The sequence below is a fragment of the Pteropus vampyrus genome, unplaced genomic scaffold (genome assembly GCF_000151845.1).
Source record: "Pteropus vampyrus isolate Shadow unplaced genomic scaffold, Pvam_2.0 Scaffold41, whole genome shotgun sequence".
NCBI lineage: Eukaryota > Metazoa > Chordata > Mammalia > Chiroptera > Pteropodidae > Pteropus > Pteropus vampyrus.
Window position 1 is genome coordinate 7,541,146 of NW_011888822.1, and position 20,899 is coordinate 7,562,044.

The 20,899-nt window shown below is 35.4% G+C and overlaps 1 protein-coding gene across 1 annotated transcript in view; it reads right to left on the bottom strand.

The window, feature by feature from the left end:
* Positions 1-20,899, bottom strand: part of SUCLG2 (succinate-CoA ligase GDP-forming beta subunit) — a 267,458-nt gene that overhangs the window by 119,107 nt on the left and 127,452 nt on the right. Inside the window, exons 5-7 of the mRNA XM_011358503.2 lie at positions 16,441-16,593; positions 14,415-14,504; positions 7,355-7,451 (exon numbers count right to left, since the gene is read on the bottom strand). Of these exons, the coding sequence (XP_011356805.2) occupies positions 7,355-7,451; positions 14,415-14,504; positions 16,441-16,593 (340 nt within the window). The remainder of the gene's footprint in view (positions 1-7,354; positions 7,452-14,414; positions 14,505-16,440; positions 16,594-20,899) is intronic.

Sequence of the window (20,899 nt, forward strand, 5' to 3'; positions counted from 1 at the left end):
CACCTAATTCTTAAAAAGGAAACAACCACCCAGGAATTTCACTCAAAAGCAATGACTATTGCCTGTTAATACCATATGCTTCCTATTAAAATAAAATATTGTTACCTTATAACATCCAGAGGTTAAAGACCTTAGGTAGAGGTTTTTCCCAAGGACCTCTCTACCATAATAACTAAGCACTTTGATACAAATCTGTGCAGAACTGGCACACAAGAATACTCAGCATAAATAAAAGTCTAAACCACGAATTACTTAAAGTAGCACTGACTGACAAGGGAGAATCTCACATGGAAGTTACTATCTGCCTGAGTCTTTAGTCTTGCCACAAAATGTCTAACCGCTTTACCCACACACTTGAATATATGGAATAAATGAGTAATTACTTTCCAAAATACTGAAATCTTAATTATACAATTAAGATTATTGTATCTTACAATAATCTTAGAATAGATTACAATTATCAAAGGAATTGGCCAATGTTCTCTGCTTGCTATAATGTCATTTTCTCAGCAGTTAATAACCGGTATAATAATCAATAAAAAAAGCAACTTCATTCTTGGCTTTCCACATACATTTTAATTAATCAGTTACTAACTGTAGCTCCTCCATTACTCATTGGCAAGACTACTTATAACTGACACCTTTGAAATGAATGGGCAAAGACTATCAAATTGAGTTCCTAAGTGAAGAGTTTCAAATAAAAGAATTCTTGGTCAAGATCAATAAACTAGTAAATCAAAATAGGTCCAGGCTGATCTTTGCCTCTTACAAAGACTACAATTATAAGCTACTTGAGAGACAGCATAATTAATGGATATGCATGCAAAGTTCAGAAGGCAGTTCCAACTAAATGCCTGCAAAGCCAGATTTTCAAAAGATGCTTCTTCCTGTAGTGTGATGTATATGCCAAGTACAGAAATGAGTTCACTATTTGGGGGCCATGTTCGGAGAACTTTAGAGTTTAACCAGAGCTTGAAGATGGTTACTATGAGATAAAAAGATATCTATAGGGAGGAATAAAGATGTATCTACAAGTATCATACTTCTGGGATAAAAAGTGTATCTATAGTGGTCCCTTGCCAATTGCCAATTGTTCTCTCTTTGTAGAGAAAAGTATATGACATACCCAGTCAATATATGTATGTCCAAGGGCTTTGAGAAGTTAAAAACACTACATAAATAAGAAGTAAATAAGACTTAGGAGTTAAGAAAGGTAATCCAAAACTGAATTATCATCCTCAAAGCCTAAATCATTTTGGAGGGTGGCAGGAGGCAGGAATAAGGAGGAACATGGACTGTCTTAGACACATATTCGTTTTACTTGCTTAATATTTTAAAAGTAGTCCCGAAGATACAAAGTGCTTTCCTGCCTTCCTATCTCAGTTTATAATGTTGTATCATCTGGAAATTTTTTTTTGAACTTGATCTTTTAATATACTCCAGCATCAAAAACACACAGGTATGAATTAGAACTCTGGCACTTCCTAGTCAGGTAGCCAATCACCTCTCTTCGGCTCAGTGGCCTTGTCTATAAAATGGTAAGCAGAGTATTTTCTGCTGCATGGTGTTGCTGGAAGGAGAGAATGTATACAAAGCACTTAGCTTCACAGACAATTGGCACTCACTGGTTATTAACATTACCATCGCCATCCTCTACGTGCACAGTGCTTTCTTATACTCAGAGCTTCCCACTGTTGCACCTCAGGCTATACGATTCTCTTCTCTTCCTCTCACAAAAAATGACCTGTACTTTGTTCCATTCCCTTATAATCCTAGACTTCCGTTTAGAATAAATCTAAACTAATGCTTACTGGAGTTTACATCTGTTTAGGTTACCTAAATTCAGAATACCTAAAAATTTTCCCACAGGAAGGATTTTAATGGTTGGCATTTCAGGCTCTGTAATTGATAGAGAAGGAAATTTCTGTCTAAAATCTGCGGGTGAAAGCCATGCCTTTGTTGGCCCTCAAATCAATGCCACACCTTTACGAACGACCTAAGTCTTATGTAAAACTTGGTATAAAACGGCCCCAAATGAGAATCTAAGTAAGAATATGGCAAAGTATGTCCCTCCAATCACCTCACTATTTCCGTAAATATGGTTTTATTGGAATGCAACCACATCTATTTGTTTATGTATTTCTATAGCTGATGTCCCAAGACAGTCCCACTGCAGAGAGTAGTTGCAATACAGACTACATGGTCCTTTGCAGAAAAAGGTTGCCAATCCTGGATAAGTCACAGTTCTTGTCACATTTGCATAGAATAGCTTCAGGTATCACATTAATTAAAGTGAAGGAGAAACTTCGAAAAGTGCATCCTACTAGCTTGAAAAAAAAGAGTATAACAAACAAAATAAACAAAAACTTGCAGCTTGCACAAAAGGAGTAGATTAATCCCTGAATATTGATTGACTCATATGTTTATTTCCCCCCTGTAAGTCCCCTCCAAGTACACTTTTATAGCTGGTGTGTTAAAAAATTGATTGATGTCCATGTCAACAGCAGGGCAATAAAATAAACTTGCTTGCTCAAACCTTACCTTTTACATTTAATAAAACAACAAACTATGGTAAAATGTATTTTTGGAGGTGCTGAGCTTGGTTCAGACATTGAAATTTTCAATGTCACATTAATGAAACCTCAATTCTTTAGAAAATTCAACTTGAACAAAGGCCATTCTGTGTACAAAATGGGTGAAAAAACATACCTATTAATATTTATAAAACAATTTTCACCATCAAAAGCACATTGTTACATGCTTGATAGATTATACAAATGAATTTTCCTTCTGAACAAATATCAAAGAAAGCTGCAGTACTTATATTCATAGGGTGTTTTTGTTTTGTTCAGTGGTGTGAGATTCTGTGAACCACTAATTCAACAGCTTCCATGAAGAACATGACTGGCAGTTAGCGGCCTCTGACCCTAGAGTTTTAACAGAAGAATGTGCCACAGAATTAAACAAAAGAAAAATACATTTCAGAGGGCAGACTCACAAATAAAAGAAACATAAAACCAGCGAGAAGTAAGATTGTCATAATTAGTTTGAAAAATAATCTGTCTTCAAGCAATGTATTGCATTTGATTTGTGATAAATAACCATAATGTGCTATTGAAATGTGCTTTGCCAAGGTGGTCTTAAAATGCTGATACTTTCAAATTAGTCCCACTTTCCATTAAATATTGATGTTCTAAGAGTTGTATACATTTTAGAACTTTTTTTTAGTTGCTGCGAAAAGAGAAAATAGATACAAGGAGGGAGGTAGATTTGGGGATGGGGGGAATTGAAAGTGTTCTTGAAAATAGTCTTGTGCATAAAGAGAGAAACAGAGAGAAACACCCACCAACAACATGAGCACTTGCTAACACAAAGCAACAGGGTGGTTATTTAGGGAAATTAATCTGAAGCAAGAAAGGGATTTGATGTGCCAGTTAACTTTAATCCAGCCTTAATCCTCATGGAATATTGGTGAGATACTCAGTTTTGGATTGGGTTTCATTCCTTTAGCTCAGTTAATTGATTTGTGCTCCAACTGATGAAGATGCCTTAGAACAGGAATTCTTAATCTCGGGACTACTGACATAATGGGGGAAGAGGGTGCTGTGCTGTGCACTGTAGGATGTTTAGCATCATCCTTGGTCTCTATCCATTAGAAACAAGTAGCAATCCAAACCCCAAGTTGTGACAAACAAAATAGGTATTAACTAGACTCACTGTGATCATATTGAATCATTATGCTATATATCTGAAACTAATATAATGTTATATATGTCAATTATATCTTAATAAAAAAATGTCTTCAGACGTTGCAAATATCCTCTGGGGGGCAAAATGTCCATTCTCCCCATTGAGAAACATTATTTTAAAGACACCAAAAAAAGGAGTCTGTATGCACAAAGATCTGGCTGACAGTGGGAAGAAATGAAATAAAATGTGCAATATCACAATGGCTTTCAAAATGAATGAATGAATGAATGAATGAATGAATGAATGTATAAGTAGATAAATAATGATAAAGAAAACCTTCCCTCTAACTCAGTTACAGTTTTAATGAATTAATTCTGGCAATGCAATTGGACAAGCAAGGAAAACAGTGAATTTTTCTTTGACTAATTAACAGTTTCCTTTCATTTCAATAAAAGTTAGGCTCATTCTGGTAGATATGTTTTGATTCAGTGTCTCTTTTTCTATTAAGAAACTGCCTTTCTCTTATACCATATAATTCCAGCTCAGTGACTGGTCTAAGTATAAACATGTGACCCAAGTGGGACCAATCATTTGAAAGACTGCTGTGGTTGCTGGAGGAGAGATGAGAACTAGGAGTCATATTTGCTGCCTCCAGAGGCAGGAGGGCTGGAAGACCCAAGAATCCCTGATTCTCTTCATGTTTCAAGCCAGTCCACTCTTTAGACTTCCCTGTTACATGGGTAAAATAAGTCCCCCTCACTCAACCGGGGCCTTTTTAACAAAAACTAGGCTCATGTTGGTTTCCATCACTAATAACCATTAAAATCCCAATAGTCACTAAACTCCATGACAGTCAGTATTGTCAAATTATAGTCTTTGAAACAGATTATTAATGATATTGGAAAAAATAGTTCTTAGACTGCAGTTCTTTCTCCACATCAAAAATTTCCCATGGGTGACCTCACAGTATAGATGTTATCAAAGCCATTGCTCTTCATTCAACCTAGTTATCATCTGTTGTACAAAGTTATCATCAATCACCTGGATTTTTAAAATATGTTCTTCAACAAGCAGTGGAAGACTGAAGAAATTCTCTTACAAAGAGACTCTACAATAAGTTTAAAGTAAAAATGTTTGGTGTGATGCCAAGCTCCTTAAACTTCTAAATTAAAAGAGTAATTGTTAAATCAAAGTTTTAATGTAAAAGGTTATATATTCTGCTATTACTGATATAAGTGAAAAAAATAAATATTAAGATTATCAATATTGCTAAGATATAAATGACTGCTCTTACAGCTCCTAAATAAAGAATTGCTTAGGGGATTGTGACAATGATGAAGATCAATTTGTACATTTGGTCATTAATCACTGTTTCCTAATTGGGTTTAATTTGACTACTGCTCATTAGAGTTATAAACCAACACACTCATTTAATTGTGATTATAATTCAACAGCTGAACTTTTATGGTACAATGAACAAATTAATAGCTAAAGATAATTTTGCTCTTAAAAATATCACATAAGATGTTTTAATGAACTGTATACATGGAATATATTTTATGATGATTCCTTCAAAAAAAGGTCAAGAATTTTTCTTTCTCTTAATATTTAAGAAGAAATCTTCGGATTTCATAAGTTTTATAAACACCCTTTATGAAAAGGTTCTCATATCCCTATTCTCTGCTGTCAGACTACAATCTGTGACTGTCAACTTCCCAAAGGATTGAATGAAAATAGTAGTAAAGCCTGACTTTTATCCCACTCCATGACTGAATTTCCATTTTTTTGAATATGAAATAACTAGGTTGCTTGTGCATACTAGTTTAAAAAGCAATATATGGCCTGTAAGAACTTATATTGAACTTCTTTCTCTTTCATTTCTTGGATTTAATTATCAGTCGCTCAATGCAGAATAAATTTTGACTGATAGTGCTAAACCAAAGACTACTTTTAGATCGCTTGGGTGAAAGCAAATTAATAATTTAAGAAGGAAAAAGTAGAAAAGAGGGCAGGTTACTATTACTCAGCCTGGCATATCAGAATCAACATACATACTGTAATGAGAAAGACATGGGTTCAAATCCCAGCTCCAGGTCAAATCTAGCTGCTCATAGGGTAGTCACATTAATTTTTCAACCTCCTATAAAATGGAGATAACTCCTAACTTTGCAAGGTTGCTGTGAGTAATAAAAAAGAAAATGTAAGTAATAAAAAAAATATATTAAAAGTTTATCATAGTGGCTGGCATAAGAGTTTAAAAAGTTTTCTTCCCCTTCCTTTCTTCACTATATGAGATGATTTCACAGACAGATGAAATTTTAAAAGTATTTATGAATAAGGTAGCTTGTTTATAAATGACCTACCACAGATTTTTTATCTGGTGGTCACTTGTGTAAACCATGAAATATATTATTTTCAATGGCTTCCTAAACATGAGCTCTTTTCCTATCCTAATTTGAAATATTTAAAACAATAGCAACAACAACAAAATAGACAAACAGATGAAATCCGTATCTTTCCTGGAATACTGTCGTACTACTTGAGAAGAGGAACTACATATTATGAATGTCAAGGACTAGCTGATTTTGTATCTGACACTGGATGCTTACACAAACACCAGTCTCCTCATTTTGAGAACTACCCTACAAGATAGTTATCATTTTTATCACCCTTTTCTATTAAAACAAAAACAAAAGCAAAAACAAATCAAGAGACTTAGCCTAGATCTGTAGCGAGAACACGGCAGATCCATAATTTGAACAGTGGCCCCTCTGTAAAACACTGAATCATCCAGTTTGGTCTACAACTTGGTTGTATATGCACATAACAGATTACCTCGTTAACCAATCTAATGGCAAATCCCCCTTTACTGACTTACCACAACATTCTAGGCAAAGAGACTAGCATGTAAGACATTAGGGGTGAAATGGACCAAAAAAGATAAGGTTCATGGAACTTACTTTCAGTTATCACTATCTTATCCAACTGTTCTCCCACCCCTACCCCCAAACACATGCACATACACAAGCTTTTTCAATCAAATTAATAAGAACTTATTGAATAATTGCTGTATGCAAGACAAAGTGTAGTAGTAGTAGGTCCTGAGATATAAAACAGTTATAGTCTACAATTACCTGATGGATATAAAAAACCTTCCCCACAAAAAGGCCTCCTTCTCCCACCTGAAGCAGAAGCTGGTAATCAAGTAAGGTGAAAGAGGTGGACAGTAGGGCACTAAGAACTTCACCATGATGATGGAACTCCAACAGCGGACACAAGGTGAATTTATATATATTTAAGTAAACTAAAAAGCTTCAAGCGGTTCCAATTCCATAAAAGCAGGTACATTCATTACACCCAAGTGCAGTGACTCCTGTTTCCACTCAAATCTTTACCATAGTGATGGGCCTTGAAAAAATAAGAGGATGCTGGTAGATGGATGTTTCTAAACAAAACATAAGTAGCTTCCTCTGAGGCTTGGCATTTGCCTACAAACAAACTCAAGTGCTGAAATGTTCAACTGCATCATGGGGACATTTGAAACTATGGTAGAAATTAAATTACTGAAAGGAATTAATGCAAAGCTGCGGTCTTTTGTACAATTTAATTTATAGTTTGCATGAATAATTATATTCATTTGTTTTCTCTCATTTATTTTTTTTACCTTGTCCTTCTGGAGTTTCACCAAAGGGATTCACTTCCACCTGAGTAGCATCAATTTTCAGGAAGAGATTATACAGCTTCTTAATTTGATCTGCAGCCTAAATGCGATCAAGTGAAATGAAATTACACCAAAGCAGTAAACGAACACTTATTTTGTTGGATTAATGAAACCTTCAAAATAACAAGTTATGTCTTTATTTTCAGTTAGGTTTTCTGAAGGAAAAAACAGAAAAGCATAATTATTTAATTTCTACTGCTATTCATTAGAAGGAATTGCTCAACTTTCCTCTAGACACCAGAAAAGACCATTATCAAGAAAACAAAATATTTTCAGTACAGCCTAAAAACGCTGTTAATCTTTGTAAATTATCATGTCCCTATTAGCTGAGTTATGCCATGATATGAGTTACAATCATTAATACAAACGATTTCTATTTAAGTAAAAGGTAAATATGATTTTGAGAGTTTATAATGACTAGGTTTTCCTAATTATGCTGAAATAAAACAGTTATCATATTCATCAATCCAAACCTATAATCTGTGAAACAACAATTACTGAGTATTTAATGGAAATTGTTGCAAGAGAGGAAGATGGAGGTCCTAAACAGTACAGTTACTGAACAGCACATTTCAAACTGAAAACAATTTGTCCCATAAACCACAAAGAGTAGGAATATCCAAAGTTTCCTGGACGTGATGCCCTGACTTCATTTTTCTTGCTCTGTTTGAAGTTTACTCATTCATTCATTCTTTTCAACCAAGATTTATTAACTGCCTATATCATAACATGCTGGCATTGTGTGAACTGGGGCTAGGGGAAGACATCATAAATGAGGCACGATACCACCCTAGAAACCTCATACCTATGGTGTACAGAGCCTGTGATGCAGAACAGCAAGACTGTGCAATCATGGCTGAATGTTGGCTATCAGTCTCATTCTCGGCTCCATCTTATTTCCTAGCCATGATTTTCCCTTTGCCAACATAAACAGCTTTATCCCATCTCTACCCTGTATATGAGGGAGCTGACACTTGTAGGCTGAGTTTCCAAGGCTCTTGGGCCAGCTGCTTCCAACTTAATTCAGCCAATGGGAAGCAGCAGTGGGAGACAGGAGGTGGGAGGAAGGCAAAAGCTGGGGTATTTCTTCCCCTCTCTTTCTGCCTTGTGTAGCATCTCCTCCTCTGACTTTAGCTCCCACCAGAGAGGCCCACCAGAGTTCTACCTTCTGTATCCCAATACAGAACACCACCGCCTTATTCCTTGTTCCTCAGTCACACAGTTAGCCACAATTACATGTTGCTATTTAGCTCTACATTGCCTCTCTGTCCACTCTGAAAGGTCTCAGCTCTACACATATCTATGTATCTATGTAACCAATTCCTTAGAATAAAGTCTCTCTGGCCTAAATACTGAGAATGGTTTCTTTGTCCCAGTACTGACTGAAGAATTCCTGGAGATGCAATTCATGTTATCTTAATTTATTTTATATGTAGTTGTAAACTTCCTAAAATCGTAATTTGAAACCCAGTGGACATAAGTAAGCAAACATACATAATAAGTTAAGACTAAATATTTTTTAATATTAATTTTTTTCTGGTTCGATAATACACATACATGATACAAAGTCCCCAAGGCACACAAAGGGTTTTCTCTGAACCTTAACCGGACTCGCTGCTCCCCATCTCAACTCTTGCAGCAGTCACCTTATTAGTTGTTGCTACACTGAGAGATATTCTATACATATGCAACTATGCATACATATTCTTCATTCATCTTTTTAAAAAAAAACAAATCTGGTTCTATGCCTTCATAGAATTTGAAGAGCCTTCATTAGCAGTGCAAATAAAGCAATCTTATTCTTTTAAATGGCTGCATATCTTATTATATGGATGTATCATAATTCATTATTTTACCTATCTTTAATAATAGCCATTTGGTTTCCAATAATTGGACATTCCATCAAATGTTGCCTTACCTATCTTTGTATGTATATCATACATGTGATTAAACATCTATAGGATACATTTCCAAGAGTGGAGCAAAAAAGTTGTGGGCATTTTAATAATAAAAGATTATCATAAATTGTTCTTGGTAGAAAGTGTCAATAATCTCCCCTCCTACAAACCAGGATCATAGAGGCTGTTGTTCTAATTCACGATCATTACCTATCTGATCTTTGCCAGTGTGTTAGGTGAAAAATGGGCATTTCATATATAGTTTTGACTCGATCTTATTAAGGAATGTTTCAGAATAATTCCATGAGCTGAAGAAACATTTGTATTTCTTTTTCTATGACTTTCGCTCATTTTTTTTTGAAAACTTTAGTCTTTTTCTTATTATTTTATAAGAGATGATTTTATATGAGGGAAATTAGCTCTTCATCTAATAACAAATGCAAATACTTTTCTCTTTTAATGTTTATCTGTTATCCATATTTTTGTTACTTCTGCCACATGGGAATTTGATAATAATAATGTCCCTCTTTTATAGCTTCTGACTTATTGTCAGACTTCAAAAAGGCTGGTCCCACTCTGAGAGTATTAAAACAATCCTCCCATTATTTTTTCAAATACTCTTTAAGATTTCCTTTATTTAGCATTTATTTTTTTAATCCAAAAAGATTTTGAGTTACAGTGCAAAGCTGATAAGTAACACACTATCGAATATTTTTTTGTACTTTTAGAGATCTTCTAGATCATCAATTTGAGCTTGCAATTTGAGCTGCATGAGAGAGGCATAATGTCTATTCCTGGACACTGCGACACCTACTATTACTTATACAGCCTCTGCACAGAGTTAACACTCAATAAATATTAGTTGAATTAATGACTAACTTAATAACAAAGAGACAGTACATAATAGAAATAACTTCTTGGTGCATAAATATATAAGAACTTATCCCAACTACTTAAATCTTTTTATAAAAAAATATGCATAACATAAAATTCACTATCTCAATCATTTTTAAGTGTACAGTTCAACGTTGTCAATTATATTCACATTTTTGAGCAACCAAGCTCCAGAACTTTTTTATCCTGCAAAACTGGAACTCTATACTCATTAAAAGACTCTCCCTTCTTCCCTCCCCCAGTCCACTTTCTATAACTATATATTTGAATATTCTAGATATCTCAAACGGAATCATACCTATTTGTCTTTTTCTAACTGGCTAATTTCACTTAGCACAATGTCCTTCAGGCTCATCTATAGTGCAGCACATGTCAGAATCTCCCTCTTTTTCAAGGCTGAAAACCTTCTATTTTATGTATATACCATATTTTGTTTATCCATTCATTTGTCAGTGGACAGTTGGGTCACTTCAAAACTTCTTAAGCCTATATCAACCTAGCTTAGAATAAAACCTGAATTTTCTGCACATTAATGTCATTGTAATTACACATCAACACAGCATTGAGGGGAGGGGAGGTTATTCACTATTATAATTATTCTCGTACAAAGAGAAACAATAAATGGATTTTGAGCAGGATTAGATCTGTGTTGTAAGATCTACAAGGGAGAACCAGCCTGGCTTGGAGACAGAATATGCCTTATTCCAGAGGCTATACATTAAATGACTATAAGGGCTGGGTAGGCAATGCATCAGTCTGACCAGGTGTAATAATAGGAAATGGCAGGGCCTGTGGCAAGTTGAAATTAGCTCCCCCGCTTCCTAAATGTGTTCAAATTTTAAAAAGAAATTAAACATTAGTCAAAAAAAAAACACAAAACATTCTGCTTAGTAACTTACAATCAGCCAGTTTGCTACTGCTATCTACTTCTTCAGTTCATAACCATACTATAGAGAAAATTTTTCTTTCCTTTTGCTACTAATCAATGTTATTTTAAGGCCATTTGTTAAGTAATTAAAAAATTAAAATGCCTAAAATCAAATATCCTTGAGGCCATATGGTTGAAACCCTGACAATTTACAAGTATCTTCAAAAATGTTTTAACAGGTTAAAAAATTTTTAAATACTTTTCTTGCATTCCAGAAACTAGTATCATCAACATTCACATATGGTTCTTAAAGCTAGCCAGAAGTACAAACCACTCCTAGAGGTGTTAGTGAGCGGGTATTAACTTGGCCAGTTGGATCATTTCATCAGCTTAAATTCTAGAGGCACATGTTGACAATTTATGGTGCCAATGTGTTCAGGAATTAATAGTATAGATGATAACTAAGACGCTCTTTACAAAATTAAATTTTTAGTCATATTCAGCTCTCCTGTAGCTTTAGTCTTTTCAGCGAATCCTTGCTAAAGTAGATTTTCATCAGGAACACATACTTGGTAGTTTTTATGCAAGATGATATTTACATTTGTTAAACCTTACATCACATTTTAGAGACAACAGGCATGAGTCACAGGAAAGATATTAAATTTATAAGATAATTGTTTTATATGTTGTTCATTCATGAGTGAAGTATCTCTAAATGCCTAAACCATATCCTAGACGAAAATTAAGTAACTTTCAAGTCATACTGAATCTAAGGGACCTCTAAGATAATGTTTCTTTATCAAAGGGTCAGCAATGGATAACCTTAATGATCATTTAAAATATTTTCTCTTCTCAGGTGCCTCCTCCACTGGCTTTCTGGAACATTTCACCAACTTCCATGGCTTGAAGAAGCATCACAAAGCAGAGATTCCCAAATCTATAACTCTAGTGTAATCTGTGTCATATATTCCACTTTCTACTATACAAATATAACCAGTATCCCTAAATGAACAAATTCTAACACACCTACAACTAAGATCACCCTCTCTCTCTCTCCCTCTCTTTCACATTCCCTCTTCCTATAATCATTGTCAGTAGGCTGATCTCTGCTCAGTGAGTCCCTGAAGAACAACGGCTAGTACACTTTGTCTCAGCTGCCCAGGGCCCAGCAGAGCAAGCAGCACCCACTCAATGCTCACTCCAACTTTGCTGATTTAAATGAAGATTTAAAGCCTTTTATGTAGTCAGCAATGAAAGGAGAAAAAAATATGAATTAAAAATTTTCTTTCCTTTCCTTAATACACTAAGCTAAAAAAATATAATGACAGTCAGCTATTAATGACTCCTGAGAACGTGCATGTTCGTTTTCCTTCTGTAGCTGACTCACTTAAAACTTAGAGTGTCTGGGGCACTGGGAAAACATGATTCAGCCATTTAACAGCTATAAATAAGTCTTAATTTCTTCTAATCATATGGGGGGGGGCTCTTATGACATATGTAATACTATTATTGCCTTCCCTGGAACTCTCTGTTATGTTCATCTCCTGAGCTTTCAAACTATGTGGTCAGCAGATCTGGCCCACTCCAGATTTATCCTCCTGCCACTTACAGCTACCTATCACTAACTCCTGAGAAATTTCTTCAAAGCGAACATCCTAGATGTGTTGTTTCAGTTATTCATGCATATAGCAGATGTTTCTTAGGCACTTAATACATGTATATGTAAGGCATTTTGCTGGCGACACAGTAGTGAGGAAGATCAAAAAAGTCCCTGCTATGGTACAAATTAGTATCCAGCAGATATGACTGCAAATGCCCAAGAGAAATACAGATATGCAAAAGGATATGGAAAACATAAACAGGATTACTGAGCACATTCTGGAGCTGACTGTAGGACTGGGTAGAGAGAACACAGTGAGCCACTATGTGGGAGCGTGGCTCTCGGTGACCACCACCCCTACACAACAAGTCTCTTAATAAATAATATAGTTAGTGGTCTCATTCTCAAGAGGTAAAATCAACCACTATAGCCCTTACTTAGAAATCGTCCAGTGTCTTCCTTTCGAAAGATCACTATCCTGGCATCTCTTTGTCAGAAATGACAATTAGTTCCTCTAATTTTTCCTGGAATCCTGACTCTATAACTTCTGAAGTTTAGTCCCAGGTGATTCTGTTCCCCTTAACCTCCTGAATCTTTTACTTTCTAAAAGGTCCTTTCCTTCCATCTTCAAATAGGTGCTTTCTTCTCTTAATTTAAACATATATGTACTTTAAAGTCTTATTCTGCTTCACCTTCTATGATTTGCCTTATTCTTACTCTTAAACTTCTAGAAATAGAATCAATCAAAAGAAAAAGTAAAGACGAAAAGTAAAATCTACTCTTTTGCTGAAGGGATGCTGCCCAACTAAATTAAAGGAAATGCTCTGTAACCATCCAGAGCCCTAGGAGAACAAACACACACACAGATACACACAGACACACATGCACACACACATACACACAGACACTTAGTAATGAAGGAGGAAAACAATAGCCACTAAGCTCTTTTGACTTAGCTGTGAGACAAGTAAGCTTGCTTATGTAGACACATGATTAGGCTCCACAGGCTAGACCAAGGGCAATGCAAGACTGTGATGCTCGAGACAGACTCTTCCTTAATAACTTGGAGGCCAGCTGTTCTGTCTTTGAAATCAATGGAGATAATTACTAAATTGGCATATTTTAAGCTGTTTTTAATAAAATATCACCTTCATCCCATTCATACTCACTCAAATGGCCATTAGCTATGAAACAATAGCAGTCAAAGTAATGTGTATAATTAATAACAACAACTGACCTCTACAAAGTACTGAATAAGCACTTTCACACATCAGTGTACTCAATCCTCATTCTAACGTCTCAGGATTTCATCATTCCCATTTTACAGATAATGAAACTGACGTGTAGATGGGCTGAATCACACATGCTCTGGGTAGCAGTACAGGATTCAAATTCAGGTCTGCCTGACTCGATAGCCTGTGCTTCTAACCACTACACTGCCTCTTACAATTCATTCGGTGGTGCTGCAATGCTATGGAAAAAATAGAGACTAACATACGTAAGAATGTGTCTGTGACCGCACACACGCACACACGCACACATACATATCACACATACACGATAAATATCCTCTTTTAGAACATCAGGGAAATAATTTCTTCATCATATACAACTGTAGGAAAAAAATATAAAACAATTAATAATCTTGTTTCCTGGTAATCACAAACATTAGAGACAATTAAGCAAGTTTTCAAATGTTTTCTGAAACAAGTCAGACACACTGGCCTCCAAATGTTTATGTACCTGGTTTTTCAAAGGCCCAAGGAAGCCTAAATTTTCTGCCATCCGCTGAGCTTGACTGTCCTTTATCCCTTCAATAATGTCAATTTGCTCCTGGTAAAAAAGAATCAAATAAACAAAATTCAGACAGTCAAGTGAGAAGACTTACAACCTCAAAAGAAAATGCTTCGTATTTAGTTGCAAATGACTAATTAAAGTGTGGCACATTTCCAGAGCTCTCTGAATGTGGCTACTGCAGATGCCTATAGGGTATGTTTTAATTAGCAGACCATCTATAAAACCGCCTTTCTAAAAACTATATAATTCTTCAGGGTGGCATGCTGACAAAACAATCAGATGCCAATTTTCACTTTTAATTACTATACAGATGGCACTGACGAATATTTAGTCAGTAAATTTTTATGACATCTTTTGGAAGCCTTCCAAAGTAAGGTTTTCCTGCCTAATACTGCTGTTAAGTTTAAAGCTTGTCACATAGGTTAAATATTACCTTATGATTTAAACATTCTATTGATGATAATAATTATGAATACCTTAGCTTTACAAAGTGCCATTTTTCTCCTAGATACCGAGCACTGTTCATATATGTACGTTATTTCATGCATTCTCTTAATAAATGGAATTGCTTATTTTATATCATGTTAATTTTGAAAATGGCTAGGTGTTACAGGTATCCCTGCTTTTTGAAAGTTTGCTTTACAGCACTTCGCTTTTATTTGTTTTCTATAACCAAAAGAAACCTGAAGAGGATTTTCACTTTTACAAGAAAAAAAAAGGCAAAAAGCTAAAATAGTGTCCAGCATTTGTTTTGCAGGGAGCCGTTACAGAGGCAGGATGCACCCTGGACAGGGAGAGTGGCCCCACCAAGCTCCTTCCCTGGGAACTACACTCGGCATCTCAGCATCAAGCTGCCATAGCTCTGAACTGTCTCTGTGAGCATCTGTGTTTTACCTTATCTTATTCTGAGCATCCATTAGCAAGATGTGTCCTAAGGTAAAAGTTTCTTTGCTTTGCTCCATTTTGGCTTACAAAAGGAAAGCTTTACTTTTGAAGTGCAGAGGTAACACCTGTATTCATAAACCAGCAGGTAAAGTCTCAATTTAACTTCCAAGGCAGTTAAATGAAATATGTAAAGTTGATAAAAATATTTTTTAAACCAAAGTATCAGTACTTTACACAAAGAGTTTCAAGAAGTAAATTTCCCGTATTTTGAAGGGAAACAAAATCACTTTCTAAATGAAATAATGAGTATTTCTGTAACAAATTTTTATCTGAATTTTTGATGCTAAGGACCTAGGATTAAAAACTGGAATTATAGTTCATAAGCCCTTATATATTTTTTTCCTATAGCTGAGGTAGCTTGAGAAGCACTTTATACATATCGCCTCATTTAAGCCTCACAATTCTATGAGGTAGCAATTACCCCCATTTTCATTTTACTGATTCAAAAAATAAAGCTTAAAAACACTGAGAAACTTGCTAGCTAGTGAAGGTTTGATCTCGAATACTTCTGAGTAGAAACTTAATATCAATAAAAGGAAAACAATTTAAAGAGTGGAAAGAAACGAAGAATCTGGACTTTAGAAGGATTCTATTTTATATCAATATTGTTGAGAGACATCGAGGCAGTCTCTAGGTCACATCTAGTCTCCTTGGAAAGGTTTTCTAGATCATACATACTGCTGAATGGGTAAAGGTAACCAAGAGGAAATGGAAATATCAGTCCTCTTCCACTGGTTAATTCTTAGGGCAGGTTGAATGGAAAGAAATGGGGGAGGAAGAAAAGGCAGGAAGGAGGAAAGAAGGAAGGGAGGGAAGGAAAAAGTAGAGGAAAAAACCTTGAATAGTGAATACCTTGGTTCTACTCAACTTTCAACTGGATGCCCAGTAAGAAAAAGAACTCAGTATCGTCATGCCTTAAGTCCCAGAAAGAGATATATTGCGACCAGTCTCAGAGGCCACATAAAATATTTAACAGCTTCTACAACAGCAATCAATGAGCAAAGCATAGCCAGGAATCTAAACATACCTTAAAAATAAGTTCTGGATTTGAAGCTGCCACCTCTTCAATGTCGATGCCCCCTTGGGGGCTGCCCACCAGCACGGGGCCATTGTAGGACCGGTCCATCAGAATCGCAAAATAGGTTTCTCTGGATATGTCCAAGGCTTCAGCAACCATCACCTACCACATTAGTAGTAAAGTCAGATTAATTCAGCACCAAACTAATCTCCATTTGGAAATCTATACAAACTTGCTACACAAATCAAACAGCTTCATTTTCAGGCTCTTTAAACCCAGTGAGTTTGCTTCCAGAGATTTGAGAGTTCTGCTCCCATGGTGCACAATGCCCATTTTCACCTCCTTAATTGATCCTGTTAACTTGTTCAAGTGACAAGTATTGGTTTGCCTCAAGGAACCTTCTCACTTTAATCTTCTTTTTTAGTTCCTTGAGAAATCCTGACACTTAAGAAAAACTCCAGGGAAGCAGCTGTTATTTTAATTTGAGACATTAACAGTACATATATATTACCACACTGATTTTTCTCAAATTGCACTGGTAGAAAACCCGGTTTGGTTGCCAAAGGAGGATTCTTTTTACAGTATGTCTGATGCTTCATATGTTTGTATACTTCTGCCTCTTGGATTACTGTATTTTTATTTCAATTTATACTTTCTTTGAAATTACAAACATTTTTTGCTTGTTCAAAATGAATGCAAATGATACCAAAAGTATATAAATGAAACAGTGAAAGCAGCCCCCTGCTGCACATATATGACCCCTGGGCCACACTAGTCAGCATGATCATGAGACCATATGGAATCTTTGTGATAATCGAAAAAAGTTGCCTCTTCTTCTGGGAGGATATGGTCACATGTCAGGACCATGACTGAGCAAAAGGCAAGTGGAATGGAAAGATGTGCTCCCCACTCGCTGCCTCAGACGAGTGTCCTTTTGGCTCTACACAACCTTAACAACTCTGCACAGCAACCCTAGCAAGAAAATCACTATTAACTGTTTAGTCTTTTTTCTATACATCTGCAAGCAGTACAGCAATGGATTGATCTTGCACGCACAAGCACATTATGTATACTTGCAGGCCTTTGTTTCTTCTTCTTTTTTTTAATCTTAATACTATAACTTAGACATCCTTCCAAGGTCCTCTTTCTTCATTGTGACTATATGGTAATTTTATGTCAAAATTTATTTAGTAATGTCCCTACATTTATAAGGGCTCAATTTTTCTAAAATGCTACTGCAGTGATTATTTTTGTACATATATCTTTGCTCATTTGTTTTTGTATCCCTGTAGATAAAGTACCTAGAAGTAAAATGACTAGGTTTTAGACTCTTCATATTTAAAATTTGGTAGAAAATCTCAAATTGCCCTGGAGAGAGAGGCTGCATCAATTTACACTCCCAAAAAGAATGGTAAAAGATGGGTTGGATGATTTTTAAAAGAAAACAACAACATTTATAAATAATCAGTACTGGAAGAGAAAATAATAAAAGCACTTACATTGCTTTTCCTAAAACTACTTTAATAATAGGTTTCACAAAAAAAAAAGAGTTACAGATAAATATATTAGATTTTAGCTACCCATGCCATAAAATTACTAAGTTTTAAGTCACATGAAATGGGATAAATATATGATAATCTAAAAAGCTATAATGCAATAAAAATAGAACTCCTTTTCAAACTTTTATGGAATTTTTCACTAGTTTAAAATAAAATATCTTACAAGGGGCTTCATATCAATTATTTTCCCATAAATGGTAGCTCATGAGTATGTAAGAAATATTTCTTGGCATATGGTATTAGGATTACCTAGAACCACTCTGATTTCAAGTTTACTTTCTGATTCAGAGCTAGTCCAATAAATAGGACTTAATGACTTTTACTAGTTATTCTTAGAAGTATCACAACATTATAACTTTTTAGGACAAGTATCATTCAAGAGTCCTATTCTTATTCTAAAATGTTGACAGATGTGCTTTGGATTCCATCAAATTTCTATTTTTAAAGACTAGCTGCTGTGTCAAACTCTTCAAGCTCTTTAGGAAACCATCCCCAGGAAATGATGATTATCAATAGGTAATTCAAAAAATTTTATATAAAAATTAATTTTTTTACATTGTTATGCCATCCTATGACCCAGGATGTCAGAATACTTTAGGAATTATTGCAGAGAGAGAATCTTAATAGACTTCATAAACACTCACCCCATGAGAAGCTGTTATATGTATTTCAAAAAAGTTTCATCTGTGGCTGACACAAAGGATATCATCAATTTAGCCTTTTTGCAGAGCCCTCCAATAGAAAGCTTTTTAACTTACTTAATGCTAATTCGACCACTGAACCTGTTTTCTTTTTTTTAATATTTGCTACTCAAATTGTGGTCTATGGATAAATGGCAGTGCACAAACTATTTGTGACATGATTGTGATTAGGTAAGATTAAAAGTATACTCTCAGTTTTTGAACTTATCTCATTGCGGACCAGTACCCTTCACTGGAACTGAATCACGGAGCACACAATGAATATCACTGCCTCACCTCCACTATTACTATCTCAAAGAGCACAGTGCAAACATATTGCCACAGATTTAGAAAAAAAATATATCCATTACGTATAGATGTATGTATGTGTCCAAGTAACTTCTCAAACTAATTTAGTAATCTAAAGCTTGTATAATCCAGGGACTTCTGATTGATGTCCAAGAATCTATAGCTAAAATAATGCATGTTCCTTAAAGTCATATGAAATGTTAATGTTATACAAATGTGGTAATATACATTTTACACAGAAAAAGGACTGAAACAATGTATGACAATTATTTCTGGGTGGTGAGACATACAAGGAACTCTTACTTTCTAATTTTTATATTTCCTCACTACTAGAACTTTTTACATATGTTAGTCAATTTCGCAATCAGAAAAAAAATAAACTTTTTTATTAAAAATAAATCACTCTAGTAGTTTCCTGGCAATGACTCAATTTACAAGAACGCACTTATTACCAACATTTCAGGAACTTATCTACGAACTAATTTTATGTGTGTATGTATAGTGTGAATCTTTTTTGTGTAATTTTATATACTTTTAAAACATATCACAAACTCTAATCTAAAAACTCAAGTGTCCATAAAAAAACAATGAATTCTTACCAACAAAAAATACTAATTATGGTCTCTGTGGACAAATTTTGCAGAAATCACAGAGGAAAAGCAGATATAAAAGGGAAATAAAAGTACAGTGCCAGGCTAAACAAAACCAAATTAAAAAACAAAAACAAAAACAAACAACAAAAAAAACACTTTTGAGTTTTAAATAGTTCTTGCATCTACCTGAGAGGTGATGGGAAAGAAAAATAACCATAACCAGTTTTGTGTGTGTGCGTCCTTAACATTTAGAAAGGCTTTGTATCCTTAGAGTGGAGGAGCTAATGATCGCCAATATTCCAATCTCCCTCCAGCTCAGCGTCTTTTTTGGATACAGGATAGACCCTCTCATGGTACACTAACAACCAGCTGGTGATTTTTTTTTTTTTGGTCATGTCAAGAATTTTCCACACAACGCTCTGAAAAGTAAAACCAGAATGTACTGCCTCAGTTTCCCCAAGCATGGCACACTGGCGGAGATCGTCATCTGTGATGCCGTGTCAGCAGAGAAAACAGTTGCCTCCCAAAACGCTGGGCCCTAATTCATGGTTATGATGAGGCCTTCTAACCATGTGTGATTCTCAGGGCTGGTGTGTGTGACCTGTGTAATTGCATGGGGCCTCATACTCAGAAGGGTCCCACTCTTGGTCTCTGCTGTAGCTGACTTGAAATTTGAACAAGGATCCTCACATTTTATTTTGCAAGTTCTGATGCCTCAATACACGAGTGGGGCATAGTGAAGGTGAACAGACTGATAGGAGGAAAGTTAGGTTCTAGCCTCAGCTCTGCCACTCAAGTTCATGACTGATACAGGTCACTTTGCTCTATGTGTGCGTGCTGTGTATGTGTATGTGAACGTTTGTGTGTACCCTATCCACACTTGGGTGCCCCAACATACCTCGCTAATACAACATACTTGCAAAAGTAACAGTGGCTCAAAATGATAGCAATCTCAAAGTAAGGAATAGGTGCACTTAGTAAGACAACCACAACAGGTAATTCTAATATACAGGACTGAGGGTGGGGCTGTGGGAGAGGAGAGAATATCCCTCACGGAGTATGACAGTTGTCATACCAAGTCCTTTCCAGCTTTAAACAGAATGTGTCTGTGTTCTGAAAGAGAAAGCTATTGCTTCACTCACTCACCCTTACCCACTTTTACTACACGGTGGAGATGATAAGTGATATTACTATTATAGAACCTTTTAATTTCTCCTCAAAGTCATACCACATACTAAACAGATTACATGAGGTTTAAAAATAAAATAGCGTATCACCAAAGTGCATTATTTCATTAGATTTTGTCGAAATTGAAGTATGTTTTTTT